Genomic DNA, 19,198 nt, shown 5'->3' on the forward strand with positions numbered 1-19,198 from the left:
TATGCTCTGCATTTCTGGAGAAGCGAAGATCAGAATTCCCAGTCAGAAATTGGACTCTGGTGTAATGCAGAAACTTTGGAGCAGACGGCAACCCAATGGTGATTGCCGCCCCTCTGAAGATTTGGGCCCTTGAATAGTGGACAGAGCTGCAATTACTGTGATTATCGTCAGTTTGCATTGGATATTTCTATTATAAATGTGGTAGGACACAAAGCAAGTTTGACAATTATTGCTGACTTTTAGGGTAAGATACAAATCAACAAAAAAAATATACCATGACAACACCTGTCTTTTCTCCTGGGGGAAGAAAGTAAAGGGTTAAGGTAAACTCAAGGAGACTTTGAGCAGATAATGGTGCATAAATTCACGACAGTTAAAAAAAATTACAAAACAGTTGACGTACTTACTCTTTATTCCAATTAGTACATAAGAATATGGAAACCAATCTGTAGCAACATTAGTTCTGTCCATTGTAAGGGCTGCTGACAGATCTTTTATAATTTGTAAAATGATAGACATTTCAATCTCAAATTATCCATGACACTCAGCACTCATTCATTTCTGCAGTTTAAATATTTCCAATTACAATCCAGTTCACAACCAAATAAAAATGCACTGCGTACAAATGCATACACCCTATTGTACAAAATTCAACACACAGTAATTTAAGCTGCACAGTCATTTCAAGGTAAAGCTTTTATACAAATATTTGAAGAGAGGGCATTTTGTCAAATTCTCCTAAAATTTGAGGTACAATCTCAAATTAGTTAAATTTTTTACTTGGTAAAAGTTTAATTTGTTCCTGTATTTGAACAGAATTTTACAGCCAATATGTTGCATAAGAATAAGTATTTCATTTTCTCAGACTATTTTTTAAGTTCTTTTCCCCAACAAATGTTTAACAGTTCCACTGTGAGGAGTGATTGTTAACCAGCTTTCACTCATTGCAAAGCTGCAACAATCACGGATTGAAGACATTACTTGAGAAATATAAAATTTTCAACAGGGGCCATAAATTGCAAATACTTTTTTGCCAAAGCAGGAATTCCCTTTTTTAAATATAATCACTACATTGTTTCAGATAGTTGCTTCTTAATAGGAATTTTTAAAAAGCCAGTAAAGCTACTATATTGCAATGGCAGCTACCTCAAAGTAACTGCTGAACATATGCACCCGACAAAGCGCATCAAGGCTCATGGTAGGGACTCTATTCACAAACACACTGACCAAATCTGGTTGCTAACTTTCAAATAGAAATATAAAAATGTGCACTTCCTCACTGATGTTTAAGGAACAATACATTTTTTACTTTGATGAAATGGTTCTAAAATACAGGAGGTGGAGAGAAGTGGGGCTGGTCAAGGCGAGGGATTTGTATTTGGAGGAAGGGTTCGCCAGTCTGGAGGAGCTAAGGGAGAGGGTAGAGCTGCCGAGGGATAGTGAGTTCAGGTATCTACAGGTTGGGGACTTTGCACGAAAGGTCTGGAAGGGGTTCCCTAGATTGCCGGGATACACCCTGCTGGAGCGACTGCTGCTTCCGGATGTGGAAGGGGAGGGAAGAATTGGGGATATATGTTGGTGGCTGGGGGAGCAGGAAGGTGAGCGGGTGGTGAAGATCAAGGAGAAATGGGAAGTGGAGTTGGGAATGGAGATCAATTGGGGAGTATAGAGTGAGACACTGCGAAGGGTAAACGGGACCTCCTCGTGTGCAAGGATGAGCCTGATATAGTTTAAGGTGGTGCACACGACTCGGGCGAGAATGAGTGGGTTCTTTTAGGGGGTAGCAGATGAGTGCGAGAGGTGTGGGCAGGGGCCAGCAAATCATGCGCACATGTTTTGGAGTTGTGAAAAATTGGAAAATTCTGGGCGGGAGTGTTCGCGGTCTTAGCCAGGATAGTGGAGGAGGTTGTGGACCCGGACCCTTTGGTGGCGATATTTGGGGTTTCAGAGAAGCCGGAGCTCATGGAGAGGAGGAAGGCCGATGTCTTGGCCTTTACCTCTCTGATTGCACGGCAACAAATTTTGCTGGAGTGGCGGTCGGCATCGCCACCGGGGGTAGCAGCATGGTTGGGTGACCTGTATGACTTCCTGCGGTTAGAGAAGATAAAGTATGAGTTAAGGGGTTCAGCAGGGGAGTTTGAGAAAAGGTGGGGGATGTTTGTGGCCGTGTTTGAGAAGCTGTTCGTCACGGGGTGGGGGGGTGAAAAAGGAGAGAATTCTGTACAAACTGTATAGTTGATTGTTGGGAAGAATGTTTCGCGGGGTGTTTACTTGCAGTAACCTACTTTGATTCAAGTTTGAATAAAATGCGTTTTAAAAAAGAGGTTTGAAAATAATTGGTCTGTATAAACATATTTATAGGAATGCTAACCATTCATTAGATGTGGACCTTACATAAATGGAAGATAATATAATGGTGAGTTGGTGTTCACATGTAGAAGTCTGACGAGATTCTTGTCTCATAGCTTGATAAATGCCATTGGTTTTGCTAGCCACCTTCCTTGTACAGAATAGTGTATGGCAAAGATAGTTTCACAAGTCAAGTGATACCTAAGCATACAATGTAAAAACTCATGTTGTATCCAAGTATAAAATACTGTGAATAATGTTTGTTTTATACTCATTAGAGCGTGCACAAGCAGTTTCAGCATAAAGTTGATACAAATTTAAGGGCTGACAATGATACACTTCATTTGTGCAGATACACAACTTTTACACATTGATAGTCTCAGAGCCCATTCTATAGAATGTGATTCAATGCAGTAAATGCAAAAATCACCTGTTAGCTCTTAAGAAATTCAGCGAAGCATTTTACATGCTGATCTAATACTACTTGTTGAAAGCATTTTTATTCTGATTTATATCCAAATCCATCACTGATCCAACACAAATTGTTTCAGCCCAGCTCTTCCCTAACTGCACCGTGAAAACTAATCCAGATTCTCAGTTCATAAAAACTTCTCAAATAAATTTCCTGTCAGAACATTTCAATGTTAATTCAAGGAATTAATTACTATTTGTGTTTGTTTAAGGAACTGGGATAATTGTCAATGATTCTTTGATTTTGTATAATAAAGTTAGTTGTAACAGATAAATATTGCAACGGTTGGTGTTGGACAGAGAGTGGGATGTTTATTTTCACCCTGCTTACATCATAACTTTAGGCTGATTTTAACTATGTTGCAAAAGATACTTTTATTCAAAATGTGAACAGAATTGGGGAACTAGATTAAAAGTAACGTTACTGCTCCAGGAGAAAATGAGCCATCAATAAATCACCTGTCTGAAATAAACCTAATTAAATAAATCATCAGTCAATTACCAAAACTACGCTAGTTGGAAGTTCCAATTAAAATCCAATACATTCTGTAACCTACACACCAAATAATGAAGGGTAATAACATTTTTATTTCAGACCAATTGTTTCAATTAGTTTCAGTATCCATTTCACTTCACAGCAGATCTACATTTGTTCATAACCCATTAAAAATGCAGTAAATTGAAAGGGTAATTCTCTTAACATTTTTACAACTCCCACCTTTTTCTGTTGTTTGGCAATTTAAATTTTATTTTTTGTTTTAAGGTTAACTGAGACAAACTTTATAAAGCATGTTGAATGTTTCTTGTGTAAACATTTTCCTGGCAGGTTTTATTCACTCCTTGAAGGAAAAATACAAAATCTTACAGTCCCACTGCAAAGTTTTAAATGAGGTAAATTGAACATAATTTGATTCTGTCAGTCTATTCTCAAAATTGGCTGTAGAATAACCCAATTGGGCTCCAAGTCCAAAAGTCGAATTGCAGCTGGGCAGTGCATGTTGTCACAGAGTTGAAAGGTTTAAACTAGTTTGCCTGTTGTACTTCAGTTAGTGATTCTCTCAATCTCATCAAGGTCATCTGTATCAAGCTTTTCAATCCTCTTGTCTGAAAGAAAAATATTCCACGTAAAAAGTATATTCTTGCAAAATATCTTTTTAATAATTTAATAATAGTTATTGTCACAATAGGCTTACATTAAAACTGCAATGAAGTTACTGTGAAAAGCCCCTAATCACCACATTCGTGTTTGTTAGGTGAATTGGACATTCTGAATCCTCCCTCTGTGTACCCAAACAGGCGCCGGAACAGTAACTTCATTGCAGTTAATGTAAGCAGACTTGTGACACTAATAAAGATTATGATTATTTTTAGATTAACATAGAATTTACAGTGCAGGAGGCCATTCGGCCCATCGAGACTGCACCGGCTCTTGGAAAGAGCACCCTACCCAAGGTCAACACCTCCACCCGATCCCCATAACCCAGTAACCCAACCCAACACTAAGGGCAACTTTGGACACTAAGGGCAATTTATCATGGCCGATCCACCTAACCTGCACATCTTTGGACTGTGGGAAGAAACCCACGCAGAAACGGGGAGGATGTGCAGACTCCGCACAGACAAGTGACCCAAGCCGGAATCGAACTTGGGACCCTGGAGCTGTGATGCAATTGTGCTAATCACTATGCTACCGTTCAATCACGACTACTCCAACCTACTAGTCTCCCAGCTATCCCCATTTACACTACAGAGTAAAACAAATTAACAAATAAGATCCCGATTTATAGGTGTATACATTCCCATCACACGTTTAGCGATATAATTGCTGTTTTAATGGACAATTTTTATTCTGGTTCTGAGCTGGCACTGTATCTCTTCAAAGCCATAAGGTCTAATACTCAAGGCCAATGGAATCACAAATTAATCAAGAGCTTAATAATTCCTTTGGTTGTAAGTTGCAATCTAAGGTGATTTTTAAATGAAAATCTATACATGCAATTTATCATAGAATCATAGAATTTACAGTGCAGGAGGCCATTTGGCCCATCGAGTCTGCACCGGCCCTGCGAAAGAGCACCCTACTTAAACGTTAACCTCCACCCTATCCCCGTAACCCAGTAACCCTACCTAACCTTTTGAACACAAAGGGGCAATTTAGCCCGGCCAATCCACCTCAAAAGCACATCTTTGGACTGTGGGAGGCAACTGGAACACCCGGAGGAAACCACCGCAGACACGGGGAGAACGTGCAAACCCCACACTGACAGTCACCTGAGGCTGGAATTGAACCCAGGTCCCTGGAGCTGTGAGGCAGCAGTGCTAACCACTGTGCCACCCATTTCATGGTTACTGCTATTTTATCATTGTTAATCCAATTAGAAAGTGTAAACTTTTAACTTTGTGTCAATGGGATTTCTTAGATAGGGTGTTTCTTCAAGCTTGAAGTGGGCAGGAACGGCATTCATTTTATAAGGTAGTGCATCTCTGAAAGGTGCAACAGTCTGATATTGCAGTACACATCCAGCTGAGTACTGCAGTGAGTATAATCGTGGAACTTGAATAGTTAGAACAAAGTTAAATGTATCTGGTTAAATTGGAGTTTTGTCAATTTACTTGGATAATTCACCACTTGGATTCTGCAAAATGTGCTTAATCTTTCTCACTGCTTCATTCAACGCATTAGAGGTCTTAACAACAAAAACTTGGAATCAAAATGACTTACTGAAATGGTCCTGGATTCGGTTGAGTATATTCATGCTGTATTTGCTATCCACCATGTTAATAGCCAAGCCACGTTTGCCAAAACGACCCGTTCGTCCAATTCTATGAAGGTATGTCTCGCAGTCTGGATTACCATCCTTATCCACTGGAAGGTCAAAGTTTAAGACAACGGAAACCTGCTCAACATCAATACCTGGTTTGAAATTAATCACAAAGTTTTACCAAACAGTCAACTGATTATTAATAAAATGCAAGTGCTGCAAGGAAAATTAATATCACATATATACTCACAAAGGCATTATATAATTTTATAAGTAATTGAGCTTTGCACACGAGCAGTGGGAGAGAGGCCACATCCAGAGTGAGGCACATACAGAGTAAGTTTTAAACTTGGGGATGCGGTGCAGAGTGGGAAGAGGTGCTCTTTGTTTTTTCTCCTTGCTTTGTAACTTTTAAATCATCAGAGAAGGTTCTTGCCCTGCTGCAGCAGAGATTCCAAGGGAGAGAGCTAATTGGTAAGCAGTGGGCAAGGTCAGCAAGTCTTTACAACTTTTATCAATTATAGCTGGAAAATAAATTTTGTGGTTTATAATCTGCAAGGGTTGTTGAAGTCAGATTTAGAAAGAAGGTATTTAGACAAAAGATACCCACTGGCTTAGATGCCTATATAAGAGGTAATGTGTAGGAATAGATAGTGTATGAAAATTGCGTGTGATTTTATGACCTAAGAATTACAAATATCAGAAGGGACAGACACACAATTAAAAGAAGCTACTCAAAATGGCCTTTCGCTGAATTAGCCACATTCCTGAACAACCATTAGCTGGGTAAGTTTCAAACTGGTATAAACAACATAATTTAATTACAGACAGCAGATATAGTCATGGAGACCAGGATGATTGATATGAAGGCCTTGAATGGAAAACAGACATGTGGGAATCTAGGGAGTTTTTCACCAGCGAGTGATAACAGCTCCACGGGAGAAGGAGCATTGTTCATCCTCGCCGGCTCAAGGTCTCCAGATGCAGGCAGGAAAGATAACTTTAACAGTTAGTATGAGTGACTTCTTCATGAAGTCAGGGGCTGGTAAGGTACCAACTCACTTTATGTAATGTCAAATTTCATTGGATATATAACTAATGGATGTAATCTATAACCAATATTATTGGACAAGGTCTAGCCGAAATGGGCTGTGTAGCTGTTTAGAAAAATGTATAAGAATGGATGTTTTCCTTTGTTCAGTGGAGAGACGGTCTGGGACTTTAACAGTTGCCATCTCCCCGCCGGTGAAATAAACCGTTTGATGCGCGGACCTGCCCCGAGCGTTGAATGATTTCTTTGAGATTCTCTCCCACTAACAGGGCTATAATTGGTAGTAACAAAGACAAGCAAAAAATGGCCAAAGAGAATTGGATTTAATCTAACAAGCATCATCTGAAGCTTTAATTTAAAAGGGTAAGTCATGGCAGGAGAACTCAAAGTCTTCCTTTGTTCCTCTTGCTCCATGTGGGAAGCTAAGAACATCTCCAGTGCCCGGGGCCAACATGTGTGCAAGAAGCGTCTCCACCTACAGCTCCTGAAAGCCTGGGTTTCGGAGCTGGAGGGGCAGCTGGGGACACAGTGGAGCATCTGTGAGGCGGAGAGTGTCGTGGATAGCACGTAAAGAGAGGTGGTCACACCGCAGGTTCAGACTCCACAGGCAGGAAGGGAATGGGTGACCACCAGGCAGAGCAAGAGTTAGGCAGGCAGTGCCGGAATCTCCTATGGCCATTCCCCTGCATAACAGAAATACAGCTGTGGGAATAGATCGGCGTTTCTGTGACAGCAAACGAGACTCCAGGATTGTATGTTGCCTTGCTGGTGCTGGGGTCCAGGATGTTTCAGAGCGGTTACAGGACAACCTGGAGGGTGAACTGGCAGTGGTCGTGGTACACATCGATACCAACGACATAGGTTAAAAAAAAGGGATGATGTTCTGGAAGTTAGAGAATTAGGAAGAAAGATGAGAAATCAAACTTCAAAGCTAGTGATCTCAGGATTACTACCAGTGCACGTGAAAATAGTAGGATGTATCGGATGAATATGTGACTGAAGAGATGTGCGAGGGCGATTGAAACCTATGTAAAGATTCAGAGAAGGGGAATTACGAAGAAGAGAAAAAGGACACAAAGGAGAATAAGAAAAACGATAGGCAGAGAAATCAGGGTCTGTATCAGATAATGACACTGTAAAACATAATAGAGACAGGATAAGGAACGTTAAAGTGACCAGCCTGAAGGTTTTGTACCGGAACACGCAGAGCATTCAAAATAAAATGGATGAAGTAGCTGCGCAGATAGATCTAAAGGGATATGATATAGTTGGGATTACGAAGTCATGGCTCCAAGGTGACCAAGAATGGGAACTAAACATTGAGGTTATTCAGTTTTTAGGAAGGACAGACAGACAGGGAAAGGTGACGGAGTTGCATTGCCGATTAAAGATATTGATACAATATTGAGGGAAGATATTAGTACAGATGACGTGGAATATGTCTGGGTCGAGTTAAGAAACATCAAGGGGCAGAAAATTGTTGTAGGGATGGTCGATAGCCCACCAAACTGCAGTGGCAATGTTGGGAATAGCATTAGAAAGGAAATCAGAGATACATGTGATAAAGGAACATTTGTGATTATGGGTGACTTTAATCTGCGTATAGATTGGGTGACTCAAATTAGTCACAACAGAGGAGGAATTTCTGGAGTGTATACAAGGTGGTTTTCTGGACCAGTATGTTGAGGAACCAATAAGGGAACAGGCCACCAGGAACAATACCACACTGGGTATTGTGCAATGAGAAAAGATTAGTTGGCAATCCCGTTGTGAGAGAACCCTTGGGGATGAGTGACCATAATATGGTAGAATTCTTTATCAAGGTGGATAGTGAGGTAGTTGATTCTGAGACTGGGCTTCTGAACCTCAATACAGGTAACTGTGATGGTATGAGACACGAGCTGGCTATGACGGACTGGGAAACATTATTGAATGGAAAGACAGCGGACAGGAAATGGCAGCATTCAAGGAATAAGTGAATTCCAAAAGTTGTTTATTCCTATTTGGCGCAAGAGTGGATCGGGAACTATTGTCAAACCATGGCTTACAAGGGAAATGACAGATAGTATTAGAGCTGAGGATTGGGAACAGTTTAAAATTCAGCAAATGCAGACCAAGGGATTGATTAAGGGGAAAATGGAATTTAAAAAAATGATTTGTTCTTGGAATGTGGATGCCAGTGGCTGGGGCAGCATTTTTTGCCCTCGAGTGGCTCGAGAGGCCATTTCAGAGGGAAGTTAAGAGTCAAGCGCATTGCTGTGGGTCTGGAGTCACATGTAGGCCAGACCGGGTAAGGACGGCAGATTTCCTTCCTGGGAGGACATTAGTGAAATAGATGGGTTTTACAACAATCGGCAATGGTTTCATAGCCATCAGAACCCACCATGGCGCACAGGTGAGTACATCCCCCAGGAGGGAGGGAGTCATGCCAAATAAAGAACTAGGATCTACCACAGTACTAGCTTTTCTGGTCTTTAATTAACCAGTCACCTGTAACAATCTATCTAGAAGTTGAATGGATGGGAATACCTGTGGAGGATACATATCAACTAAAATAACTCTTCTACATATTGGTATTCTATATATTCTTCATTTTTAATTTGCCACACAATGCTCAAGGTGCCAAAGTAGCTAAAAAGAATTAGCAAGTTGAAGCTCAGAAGAAGATACTATAAATTAGCTATCAGGGTCAATCTGTCATAAGCATTAAGATGGGTTGCTATGAACCTTGGCCTATAACACTGCATAAATGTGGAAGTATACCTCATGTGATAGCAGCTCTTTTGCAATCAACTGGTTCTTGACAAATATGTCCAGGAAGCAACTGGAGAATGGGAATAGTCCTTCGCCTGCCTCCTGCTCCTTTTACTTCCCAAGATGCCAGCAGAGGAGGATGCAGTTAATCATCCATGTGATCATTTATTCTTAATTACTGCCTGTTTTTGCTCTGAGCCTCAAAGAATAACATTTTTTGCCACAAGCTTTGGCAAAGAGGCCACCATAAGTACTTTTAGCTGGGAATAAACAAAAGCCTGGAACTGATGTGCGAGTTGACTGAATCACAGAATCTAAGAATTGTTGGAGTGCAGGAGGCGGCCATTTGGCACATCAGGTGTGCACCAGCTTGCCAAATGAGCATTATGACTTAAGTGCCATTTCCCGGACTTTTCCTGGTATACCCGCACATTGCTTCTATTCAAATATTAATCTAATTCCCTCTTGAATAATTCAATTGAACCTGATTCCACAACACTTACTGGCTGTATGTTACAGACCCAAATCACTCGTGTGAAAAAGCTGTCTCTCACACCACATTTTTCTTTGCAAACCACTTGAAATCTGTGTCCTTTTTTTCTTGATCCTTTTACAAGTGGGAACAGTTTCTCCCTAACTACTGTCTCATGATTTTGAACATCTCTACCAAATCTTGTCTTAGATTTCTTCTCTCCAAGGAAACAGTCACAACCTCTCCAATCTTTCCCCATAACTGAAGTTTCTTATCCCTGGAACCATTCTTGTAAACCTCTTCTGCACTCTCTCCAATGCGTTCACATCCTTCCTATAGGGAGGCATTGAGATCCAAAAAGACGAGGTGTTGGGCGTCTTGAAAATATTACGGTGGATAAGTCCCCAGGCCCTGATGAAATCTATCTCAGAATACTGAAGGAGGCAAGTGAGGAAATTGCTGAGGCCTTGACAGAAATCTTTGGATCCTCACGGTCTTCAGGAGATGTCCCGGAGGACAGGAGAATAGCCAATGTTGTTCCTTTGTTTAAGAAGGGTAGCAAGGATAATCCAGGTAACTACAGGCCGGTGAGCCTTACGTCAGTGGTAGGGAAATTACTGGAGAAAATACTTCGTGACAGGGTCTACTCCCATCTGGAAGCAAGTGGACATATTAGTGAGAGGCAGCATGGTTTTGTGAAGGGGAGCTTGTGTCTCACTAACTTGATAGAGTTTTTCGAGGTCACAAAGATGATTGATGCAGCTAGGGCATGGGATGATGTCTATATGGACTTCACAAAGGCCTTTGACAAGGTCCGTCATGGCAAACTGGAACAAAAGGTGAAGTCACACAGGATCAGAGGTGAGCTGGCAAGATGGATACAGAACTGGCTAGGTCATAGAACGTAGAGAGTAGCAATGGAAGGATGCTTTTCTGATTGGAGGGCTGTGACTAGTGGTGTTCCGCAGGGATCAGTGCTGGGACCTTTGCTGTTCGTAGTATATATAAATGATTTGGAGGAAAATGTAACTGGTCTGATTAGTAAGTTTGCAGACGACACAAAGGTTGGTGGAATTGCGGATAGCAATGAGGACTTGCAGAGGATACAGCAAGTGGAGACTTGGGCGGAGAGATGGCAGATGGAGTTTAATCCGGACAAATCTGAGGTAATGCATTTTGAAAGGTCTAATACAGGTAGGGAATATACAGTGAATGGTAGAACCCTCAAGAGTATTGACAGAGAGATCTAGGAGTCCAGGTCCACAGGTCACTGAAAATGGCAACACAGGTGGAGAAAGTAGTCAAGAAGGCATACGGCATGCTTGTTTTCACTGGCCGGGGCATGGAGTAAAGAAATTGGCAAGTCATGTTGCAGCTGTATAAAACCTTAGTTTGGCCACACTTGGACTATAGAATCATAGAATTTACAGCAGAAGGAGGCCATTCGGCACATCGAGTCTGCACCGGATCTTGGAAAGAGCACCCTACCCAAGCCCACACCTCCACCCTATCCCCATTACCCAGTAACCCCATCCAACACTAAGGCCAATTTTGGACACAAAGGACAATTTATCACGGCCAGTCCACCTAACCCGCACATCTTTTGGAGTGTGGGAAGAAACCGGAGGCCCCGGAGGAAACCCACGCAGACACGGGGAGAACGTGCAGACTCCGCACAGACGGTGACCCAAGCCGGGAATCGAACCTGGGACCCTGCCGCTGTGAAGCAATTGTGCTAACCACAATGCTACCGTAGTGTTCAATTCTGGTCGCCACACTACCAGAAGGATGTGGAGGCTTTAGAGAGGGTGCAGAAGAGATTTACCAGAATGTTGCCTGGTATGGAGGGCATTAGCTATGAGGAGAGGTTGAATAAACTTGGTTTGTTCTCACTGGAATGACGGAGGTTGAGGGGTGACCTGATAGAGGTCTACAAAATTATGAGGGGCATAGACAGAGTGGATAGTCAGAGACTTTTTCCCCAGGGTAGAGGGGTCAATTACAAGGGGGCATAGGTTTAAGGTGCGAGGGGCAAGGTTTAGAGGAGATGTAAAAGGAAAGTTTTTTTTTTTTATACAGAGGTTAGTGGGTGCCTGGATCTCACTGCCGGAGGAGGAGGTGGAAGCAGGGACGGTAGTGACGTTTAAGGGGCATCTTGACAAATACATGAATAGGACGGGAATAGAGGGATACGGACCACGGACGTGTAGAAGATTTTAGTTCAGATGGGCAGCATGGTCGGCACGGACTTGGAGGGCCGAAAGGCCTGTTCCTGTGCTGTACTTTATTGTTCTTTGTGGTGCCCAGAATTGTACAATGTTCCAGCTGATGTCTAACTAGTGTCTTGTACAAGTTCAGCATAGCCTTCTTTTACCTTGTACTCTATGCCCTTATTAATAAAGCCCACAAATATTATACACTTTATTAAGTGCTCTTTACCACCTTCAACGATCTCCGCACAACACTCAAGTCCCTCTGTTCCTGCAATCTTTTAGAATTTTATCCCTTATTTAATATTGTCTCTCCGTTTTCTTGGTGCCAAAATGCATCACCTCACACTTCTCCACATAGAACTTCATCTGCCATTTCTCTACCCACTCCACCAATTTGTCTGTCTTTTTGAAAGTCTCCAAAATCCTCTTCACAGTTTACAATATTTCCAAGTTTTGGACCAACTGCACAACAAGTTCTAGATCATTAATATATCTCCGGAAAATCATGGGTACCAATACCAAACCCTGGGGTACAACACTTCAAACCTCTTTCCCCTCCGAAAAATATCCATTGAACATTACTCTCAGATTTTACTCCACAGCATTTTCCTCATCAACCTTTACTGTTAACTCCTCAAAGAAATCTCTCATGCGCTTGCCCTCCCTCTCCGTCTCGCGCCCCCCTCCCTCCCCACCTCCCGCACCGTCTCCCCCCACCTCCCGCACCGTCTCCCCCCACCTCCCGCACCGTCTCCCCCCACCTCCCGCACCGTCTCCCCCCCACCTCCCGCACCGTCTCCCCCCACCTCCCGCACCGTCTCCCCCCACCTCCCGCACCGTCTCCCCCCACCTCCCGCACCGTCTCCCCCCACCTCCCGCACCGTCTCCCCCCACCTCCCGCACCGTCTCCCCCCACCTCCCGCACCGTCTCCCCCCACCTCCCGCACCGTCTCCCCCCACCTCCCGCACCGTCTCCCCCCACCTCCCGCACCGTCTCCCCCCCACCTCCCGCACCGTCTCCCCCCCACCTCCCGCACCGTCTCCCCCCCACCTCCCGCACCGTCTCCCCCCACCCCCCGCACCGTCTCCCCCCACCCCCCGCACCGTCTCCCCCCACCCCCCGCACCGTCTCCCCCCACCTCCCGCACCGTCTCCCCCCACCTCCCGCACCGTCTCCCCCCACCTCCCGCACCGTCTCCCCCCACCTCCCGCACCGTCTCCCCCCACCTCCCGCACCGTCTCCCCCCACCTCCCGCACCGTCTCCCCCCACCTCCCGCACCGTCTCTCCCCACCTCCCGCACCGTCTCTCCCCACCTCCCGCACCGTCTCTCCCCACCTCCCGCACCGTCTCTCCCCACCTCCCGCACCGTCTCTCCCCACCTCCCGCACCGTCTCTCCCCACCTAGAATCATAGAAGTTTACAGCATGGAAACAGGCCCTTCGGCCCAACAAGTCCATGCCGCCCAGTTTTTACCATTAAGCTAGTCCCAGTTGCCCGCACTTGGCCCATAACCCTCTATACCCATCTTACCCATGTAACTATCTAAATGCTTTTTAAAAGACACAATTGTACCCGCCTCTACTACTACCTCTGGCAGCCCATTCCAGACACTCACTACCCTCTGAGTGAAGAAATTGCCCCTCTGGGCCCTTCTGAATCTCTCCCCTCTCACCTTAAACCTATGCCCTCTAGTTTTAGACTCCCCTACCTTTGGGAAAAGATGTTGACTATCTACCTTATCTATGCCCCTCATTATTTTATAGACCTCTATAAGATCACCCCTAAGCCTTCTACGCTCCAGGGAAAAAAGTCCCAGTCTATCCAGCCTCTCCTTATAACTCAAACCATCAAGTCCCGGCAACATCCTAGTAAATCTTTTCTGCACTCTTTCTAGTTTAATAATATCCTTTCTATAATAGGGTGACCAGAACTGCACACAGTATTCCAAGTGTGGCCGTACCAATGTCTTGTACAACTTCAACAAGACGTCCCAACTCCTGTATTCAATGTTCTGACCAATGAAACCAAGCATGCCGAATGCCTTCTTCACCACCCTGTCCACCTGCGACTCCACCTTCAAGGAGCTATGAACCTGTACTCCTAGATCTCTTTATTCTATAACTCTCCCCAACGCCATACCATTAACTGAGTAGGTCCTGGCCTGATTCGATCTGCCAAAATGCATCACCTCACATTTATCTAAATTAAACTCCATCTGCCATTCGTCGGCCCACTGACCTAATTGATCAAGATCCCGTTGCAATCCTAGATAACCTTCTTCACTATCCACTGTGCCACCAATCTTGGTGTCATCTGCAAACTTACTAACCATGCCTCCTAAATTCTCATCCAAATCATTAATATAAATCACAAATAACAGTGGACCCAGCACCGATCCCTGAGGCACACCACTGGTCACAGGCTTCCAGTTTGAAAAACAACCCTCTACAACCACCCTCTGCCTTCTGTCGTCCAGCCAATTTTGAATCCAATTGGCAACCTCACCCTGGATCCCGTGAGCTTTAACCTTCTGCAACAACCTACCATGCGGTACCTTGTCAAAGGCTTTGCTAAAGTTCATGTAGACAACGTCTACTGCACTGCCCTCATCTACCTTCTTGGTCACTCCCTCAAAAAACTCAATCAAATTTGTGAGACATGATTTTCCACGCACAAAGCCATGCTGACTGCCCCGAATCAGTCCTTGCCTCTCTAAATGCTTGTAGATCCTGTCTCTCAGAATACCTTCTAGCAACTTACCTACTACAGACGTTAGGCTCACCGGTCTGTAGTTCCCAGGCTTTTCCCTGCTGCCCTTCTTAAACAAGGGCACAACATTCGCCACTCTCCAATCTTCAGGCATCTCACCTGTGGCTGCCGATGATTCAAATATCTCGGTTAGGGGACCCGCAATTTCCTCCCTAGCCTCCCACAACATCCTGGGATACATTTCATCAGGTCCCGGGGATTTATCTACCTTGATGCGCTTTAAGACTTCCAGCACCTCCTCCTCTGTAATATGCACACTTCTCAAGACATCACTATTTATTTCCCTTAGTTTCCTAACATCCATGCCTTTCTCCACCGTGAATACCGATGAGAAATATTCATTCAGGATCTCACCCAACTCTTGTGGCTCTGCACATAGATGTCCTTGTTGATCCTTAAGAGGCCCGACTCTGTCCCGAGTTACTCTTTTCCCCTTTATGTATCTGTCGAATCTCTTTGGATTCTCCCTTGCATTATTTGCCAAAGCAATTTCATGTCCCCTTTTTGCCCTCCTGATTTCCCTCTTAACTCTATTTCGACAATCTCTATACTCTTCAAGGGATCTACTTGATCCCAGTTGCTTATGTACGTCATATACCTCCTTCTTCTTTTTGACCAGAGTCTCAATATCTCGAGTCATCCAGGGTTCCCTACTTCTACCAGCCTTGCCCTTCACTCTAAAGGGAATGTGCTTACCCTGCACCCTGGTTAACACATTTTTAAAAGCCTCCCATTTACCAGCCGTCCCTTTGCCTGCCAATAGTCTCCCCCAATCTACCTCTGCAAGTTCCTGTCTGATACCATCAAAATTGGCCTTGCCCCAATTAAGAATTTTAACTCTTGGGCCAGACCTATCATTCTCCATAGCTATCTTAAAACTAATGGAATTATGGTCACTTGTCCCAAAGTGATCCCTCACTAGCACTTCTGTCACTTGCCCTTCCTTATTTCCCAAGACGAGGTCAAGTTTTGCCCCCTCTCTAGTCGGTCCATCCACATACTGAATGAGAAATTCCTCCTGAATACACTCAACAAATTTCCCGTCATCCAAGCCCCTAATGCTATGGCTGTCCCAGTCAATGTTGGGAAAGTTAAAGTCCCCTACTACTACCACCCTATTATTCTTGCAGCTATCTGTAATCTCCTTACATATTTGCTCCTCAATTTCCCGCTGACTATTTGGGGGCCTGTAGTACAGTCCTACCAAGGTGATCTCTCCCTTCTTATTTTTCAGTTCCACCCATATAGACTCAGTGGGCGAACCCTCGGATATATCCCCTCTAAGTACTGCCGTGATGTTCTCCCTAATCAAAAACGCCACTCCCCCTCCTCTCTTACCTCCTGTTCTATCCTTTCTATAGCATCTGTACCCCGGAACATTGAGCTGCCAGTCCTGCCCCTCCCTTAGCCATGTTTCAGTCATAGCTATAATATCCCAGTCCCATGTGCCCGTCCATGCCCTGAGTTCATCCGCTTTGCCCGTCAGGCCCCTTGCATTGAAATAAATGCAGTTTAATGTAGACCTTCCTTGCTCTCTGCCCTGCTTTCTCTGGTCATGCTTTACACACTCTCCCTTCCTGCCTTTTGTTTCTGTCCCCACTGACTTCCTACATCGGTTCCCATCCCCCGCCACATTAGTTTAAACCCTCCCCAACTGCACTAGCAAACACCCCCCCGAGAACATTGGTTCCGGTCCCACCCAGATGCAGACCGTCCGATTTGTACAGGTCCCACCTCCCCCAGAATCGGTCCCAATGTCCCAGGAATTTGAAACCCTCCCTCTTGCACCATCTCTCAAGCCACGTATTCATCCTAGCTATCCTGTCATTCCTACTCTGACTATCACGTGGCACTGGTAGCAATCCTGAGATTACTACCTTTGAGGTCCTACTTTTTAGTTTAACTCCTAACTCCCTAAATTCAGCTTGTAGGACCTCATCCCGTTTTTTACCTATATCGTTGGTGCCTATATGCACCACGACAGCTGGCTGTTCACCCTCCCCCTCCAGAATGCCCTGCAGCCGCTCCGAGACATCCTTGACCTCCCGCACCGTCTCTCCCCACCTCCCGCACCGTCTCTCCCCACCTCCCGCACCGTCTCTCCCCACCTCCCGCACCGTCTCTCCCCACCTCCCGCACCGTCTCTCCCCACCTCCGCACCGTCTCTCCCCACCTCCCGCACCGTCTCTCCCCACCTCCCGCACCGTCTCTCCCCACCTCCCGCACCGTCTCTCCCCACCTCCCGCACCGTCTCTCCCCACCTCCCGCATCGTCTCTCCCCACCTCCCGCACCGTCTCTCCCCACCTCCCGCACCGTCTCTCCCCACCTCCCGCTCCGTCTCTCCCCACCTCCTGCACCGTCTCTCCCCACCTCACGCACCGTCTCTCCCCACCTCACGCACCGTCTCTCCCCATCTCACGCACCGTCTCTCCCCATCTCACGCACCGTCTCTCCCCATCTCACGCCCTCTCTCTCTCCCTAGTTTGAACAAGGGGCCAGAGAGGGGTCAGGGGCCCGCCAGAGGGGGTCCGGGAGCCCGCCAGTGAGCATAATTTCAAAATTTGTGCTTGATACAGAGATTGGAAGCTTTGTCAATTGTGATGAGGATGGTCTTCAACTTCACAAGGACATAAACACGTTGGTGGATTAGACAGGCAAGTGACAGGTGAAATTGAATGTAGAGAAATGCGAAGTGATTCATTTTGTCAGGAAGAATGTGCTGGAACTGTACAAAATAAAGGGATAAGCTGTAAAGGTGGTGCAGGAACAAAAGGACCTCAGAATTGTGTAAATCATTGAAGGAGAAATAGCAGGTTGAAAGAGTAGTTAATAAAACATATGGTATCCTGGGCTTTATTAATAGGATTGGTGCGGCATGATGGTGCAGTGGTTAGCACTGCTGCCTCACTGCGCTGAGGACCGGGTTCGATCCTGGCCCTGGGTCACTGTCCTTGTGGAGTTTGCACATTCTCCTCGTGTCTGTGTTGGTCTCACCCCCACAACCCACAGATATGCAGGGTAGGGGATTGGCCACGTTAAATTACCTCAACATTGGGGGAAAAATAATTGGGTACTCTAAATTTATTTTAAAAATAAAATGTATTATTAGGTGCATTGCATCATGTTGAACTTGCATAAGACACTAGTTTGGCATCATCTGGAAACTGTGTCCAGTGCTGGGTCATACTTGAGGTGAAGGAATTGGAGAGAGAACAAAGGAGATTCCAGATGGCCTACTCCTGTCCTGCTCCTAGTTCTTATATTCACACACCTGATTCCAGGGACAAAGAACTGTAGCTGTGAGGATAGATTAGTGAGGTTGGGTCTGCTTTCCCTGGAGAAAAGACTGAGAGGAGACTTGATAAAGGTATTCAAGATCTTGAGGGGTATGGACGGTAAGTAGTGAGAAACTGTTCCCACTCAAGAGCATCAGGATTCAGAGGCACAGACTGTAAATAACAGGCAAGAATAAAAGTGATGAGAGGAGATTCTTTTTCACTCAGAGGGTGTTTGGAATCTGGAACAAACGTCCTGAGGAAGGTGGAGGTAGGTTTGATTGAGGTATTCAAAAGGAAATTGGATTGCTGTGAAAATAAGTAATGTGCAAGGTTACGGGGATTTGGGGAGTAGATAAAATGCTCTTTCAGAGAGACAGAGTAGACTCAATGGGCCAAATGGTCACCGTCTGCACTTTAAAGATTGTAATCTGCTGCCTGCTCCAGGCTGAACTCTAAACTGACTGGAAGCCAAGTCTGTCAACCAGGCGGGGAACCTGCCAGTGACAGAGACGTTCACAACAGAGTTAAAAATCTCATCCAAAACTCTAACTCCATGCCTGCGATGTAACCCACTCCTGTTAATGTCAAGGTCTCAGATTCGGTTAGAGCAGTTTTGTAACTTACCCCTTGCACAAACATTAGTTGTAACAAGTACTTTTTCTTTGCCATCCCGGAATCGCTGGATGACAGCTGCTCGCTGCTCCACCATCATCTCTCCACTCAGCAGTGCTACTTGATGACCTTCTTTAGACAATTCTGCTGCCAACCAACCTGCAGTCTTGCGAGTCTGCAAGAAAAATTGCAAGTTGCATAATTTATGTAGAAATCAAGAAAGCCTTTTGATGTAAACTAGCCAAAATGTGGGCAGAAATGCCAAAAAGTAACATTTCTAATGCATACTTGTCATTAGAATCTTCAAATTTACTTACTGACAGTTTGAACAAGGAGCCCGGGAGTCGGAGGGGGTCCGGCAGCCGGTCGGAGGGGGTCCGGCAGCCGGGCGGAGGGGGTCCGGCAGCCGGGCGGAGGGGGTCCGGCAGCCGGGCGGAGGGGGTCCGGCAGCCGGGCGGAGGGGG

The 19,198-nt window shown here is 45.1% G+C and overlaps 1 protein-coding gene across 2 annotated transcripts in view; it reads right to left on the reverse strand.

The window, feature by feature from the left end:
- Positions 1-394: 394 nt before the first annotated feature.
- The window catches only part of LOC140392506 (ATP-dependent RNA helicase DDX19A), a 105,216-nt gene continuing 86,412 nt past the window's right edge, over positions 395-19,198 (reverse strand). For both annotated transcript variants that reach the window (XM_072477740.1, XM_072477741.1), the window contains 3 exons: positions 18,747-18,909; positions 5,543-5,734; positions 395-3,924 (listed from right to left, as the gene is read on the reverse strand). In XM_072477740.1, coding sequence (XP_072333841.1) covers positions 3,863-3,924; positions 5,543-5,734; positions 18,747-18,909 — 417 coding nt within the window. In that variant the 3' untranslated portion in view covers positions 395-3,862. The remainder of the gene's footprint in view (positions 3,925-5,542; positions 5,735-18,746; positions 18,910-19,198) is intronic.

The sequence above is a fragment of the Scyliorhinus torazame genome, chromosome 16 (assembly GCF_047496885.1).
Source record: "Scyliorhinus torazame isolate Kashiwa2021f chromosome 16, sScyTor2.1, whole genome shotgun sequence".
In the NCBI taxonomy this organism is placed as follows: Eukaryota; Metazoa; Chordata; class Chondrichthyes; order Carcharhiniformes; family Scyliorhinidae; genus Scyliorhinus; species Scyliorhinus torazame.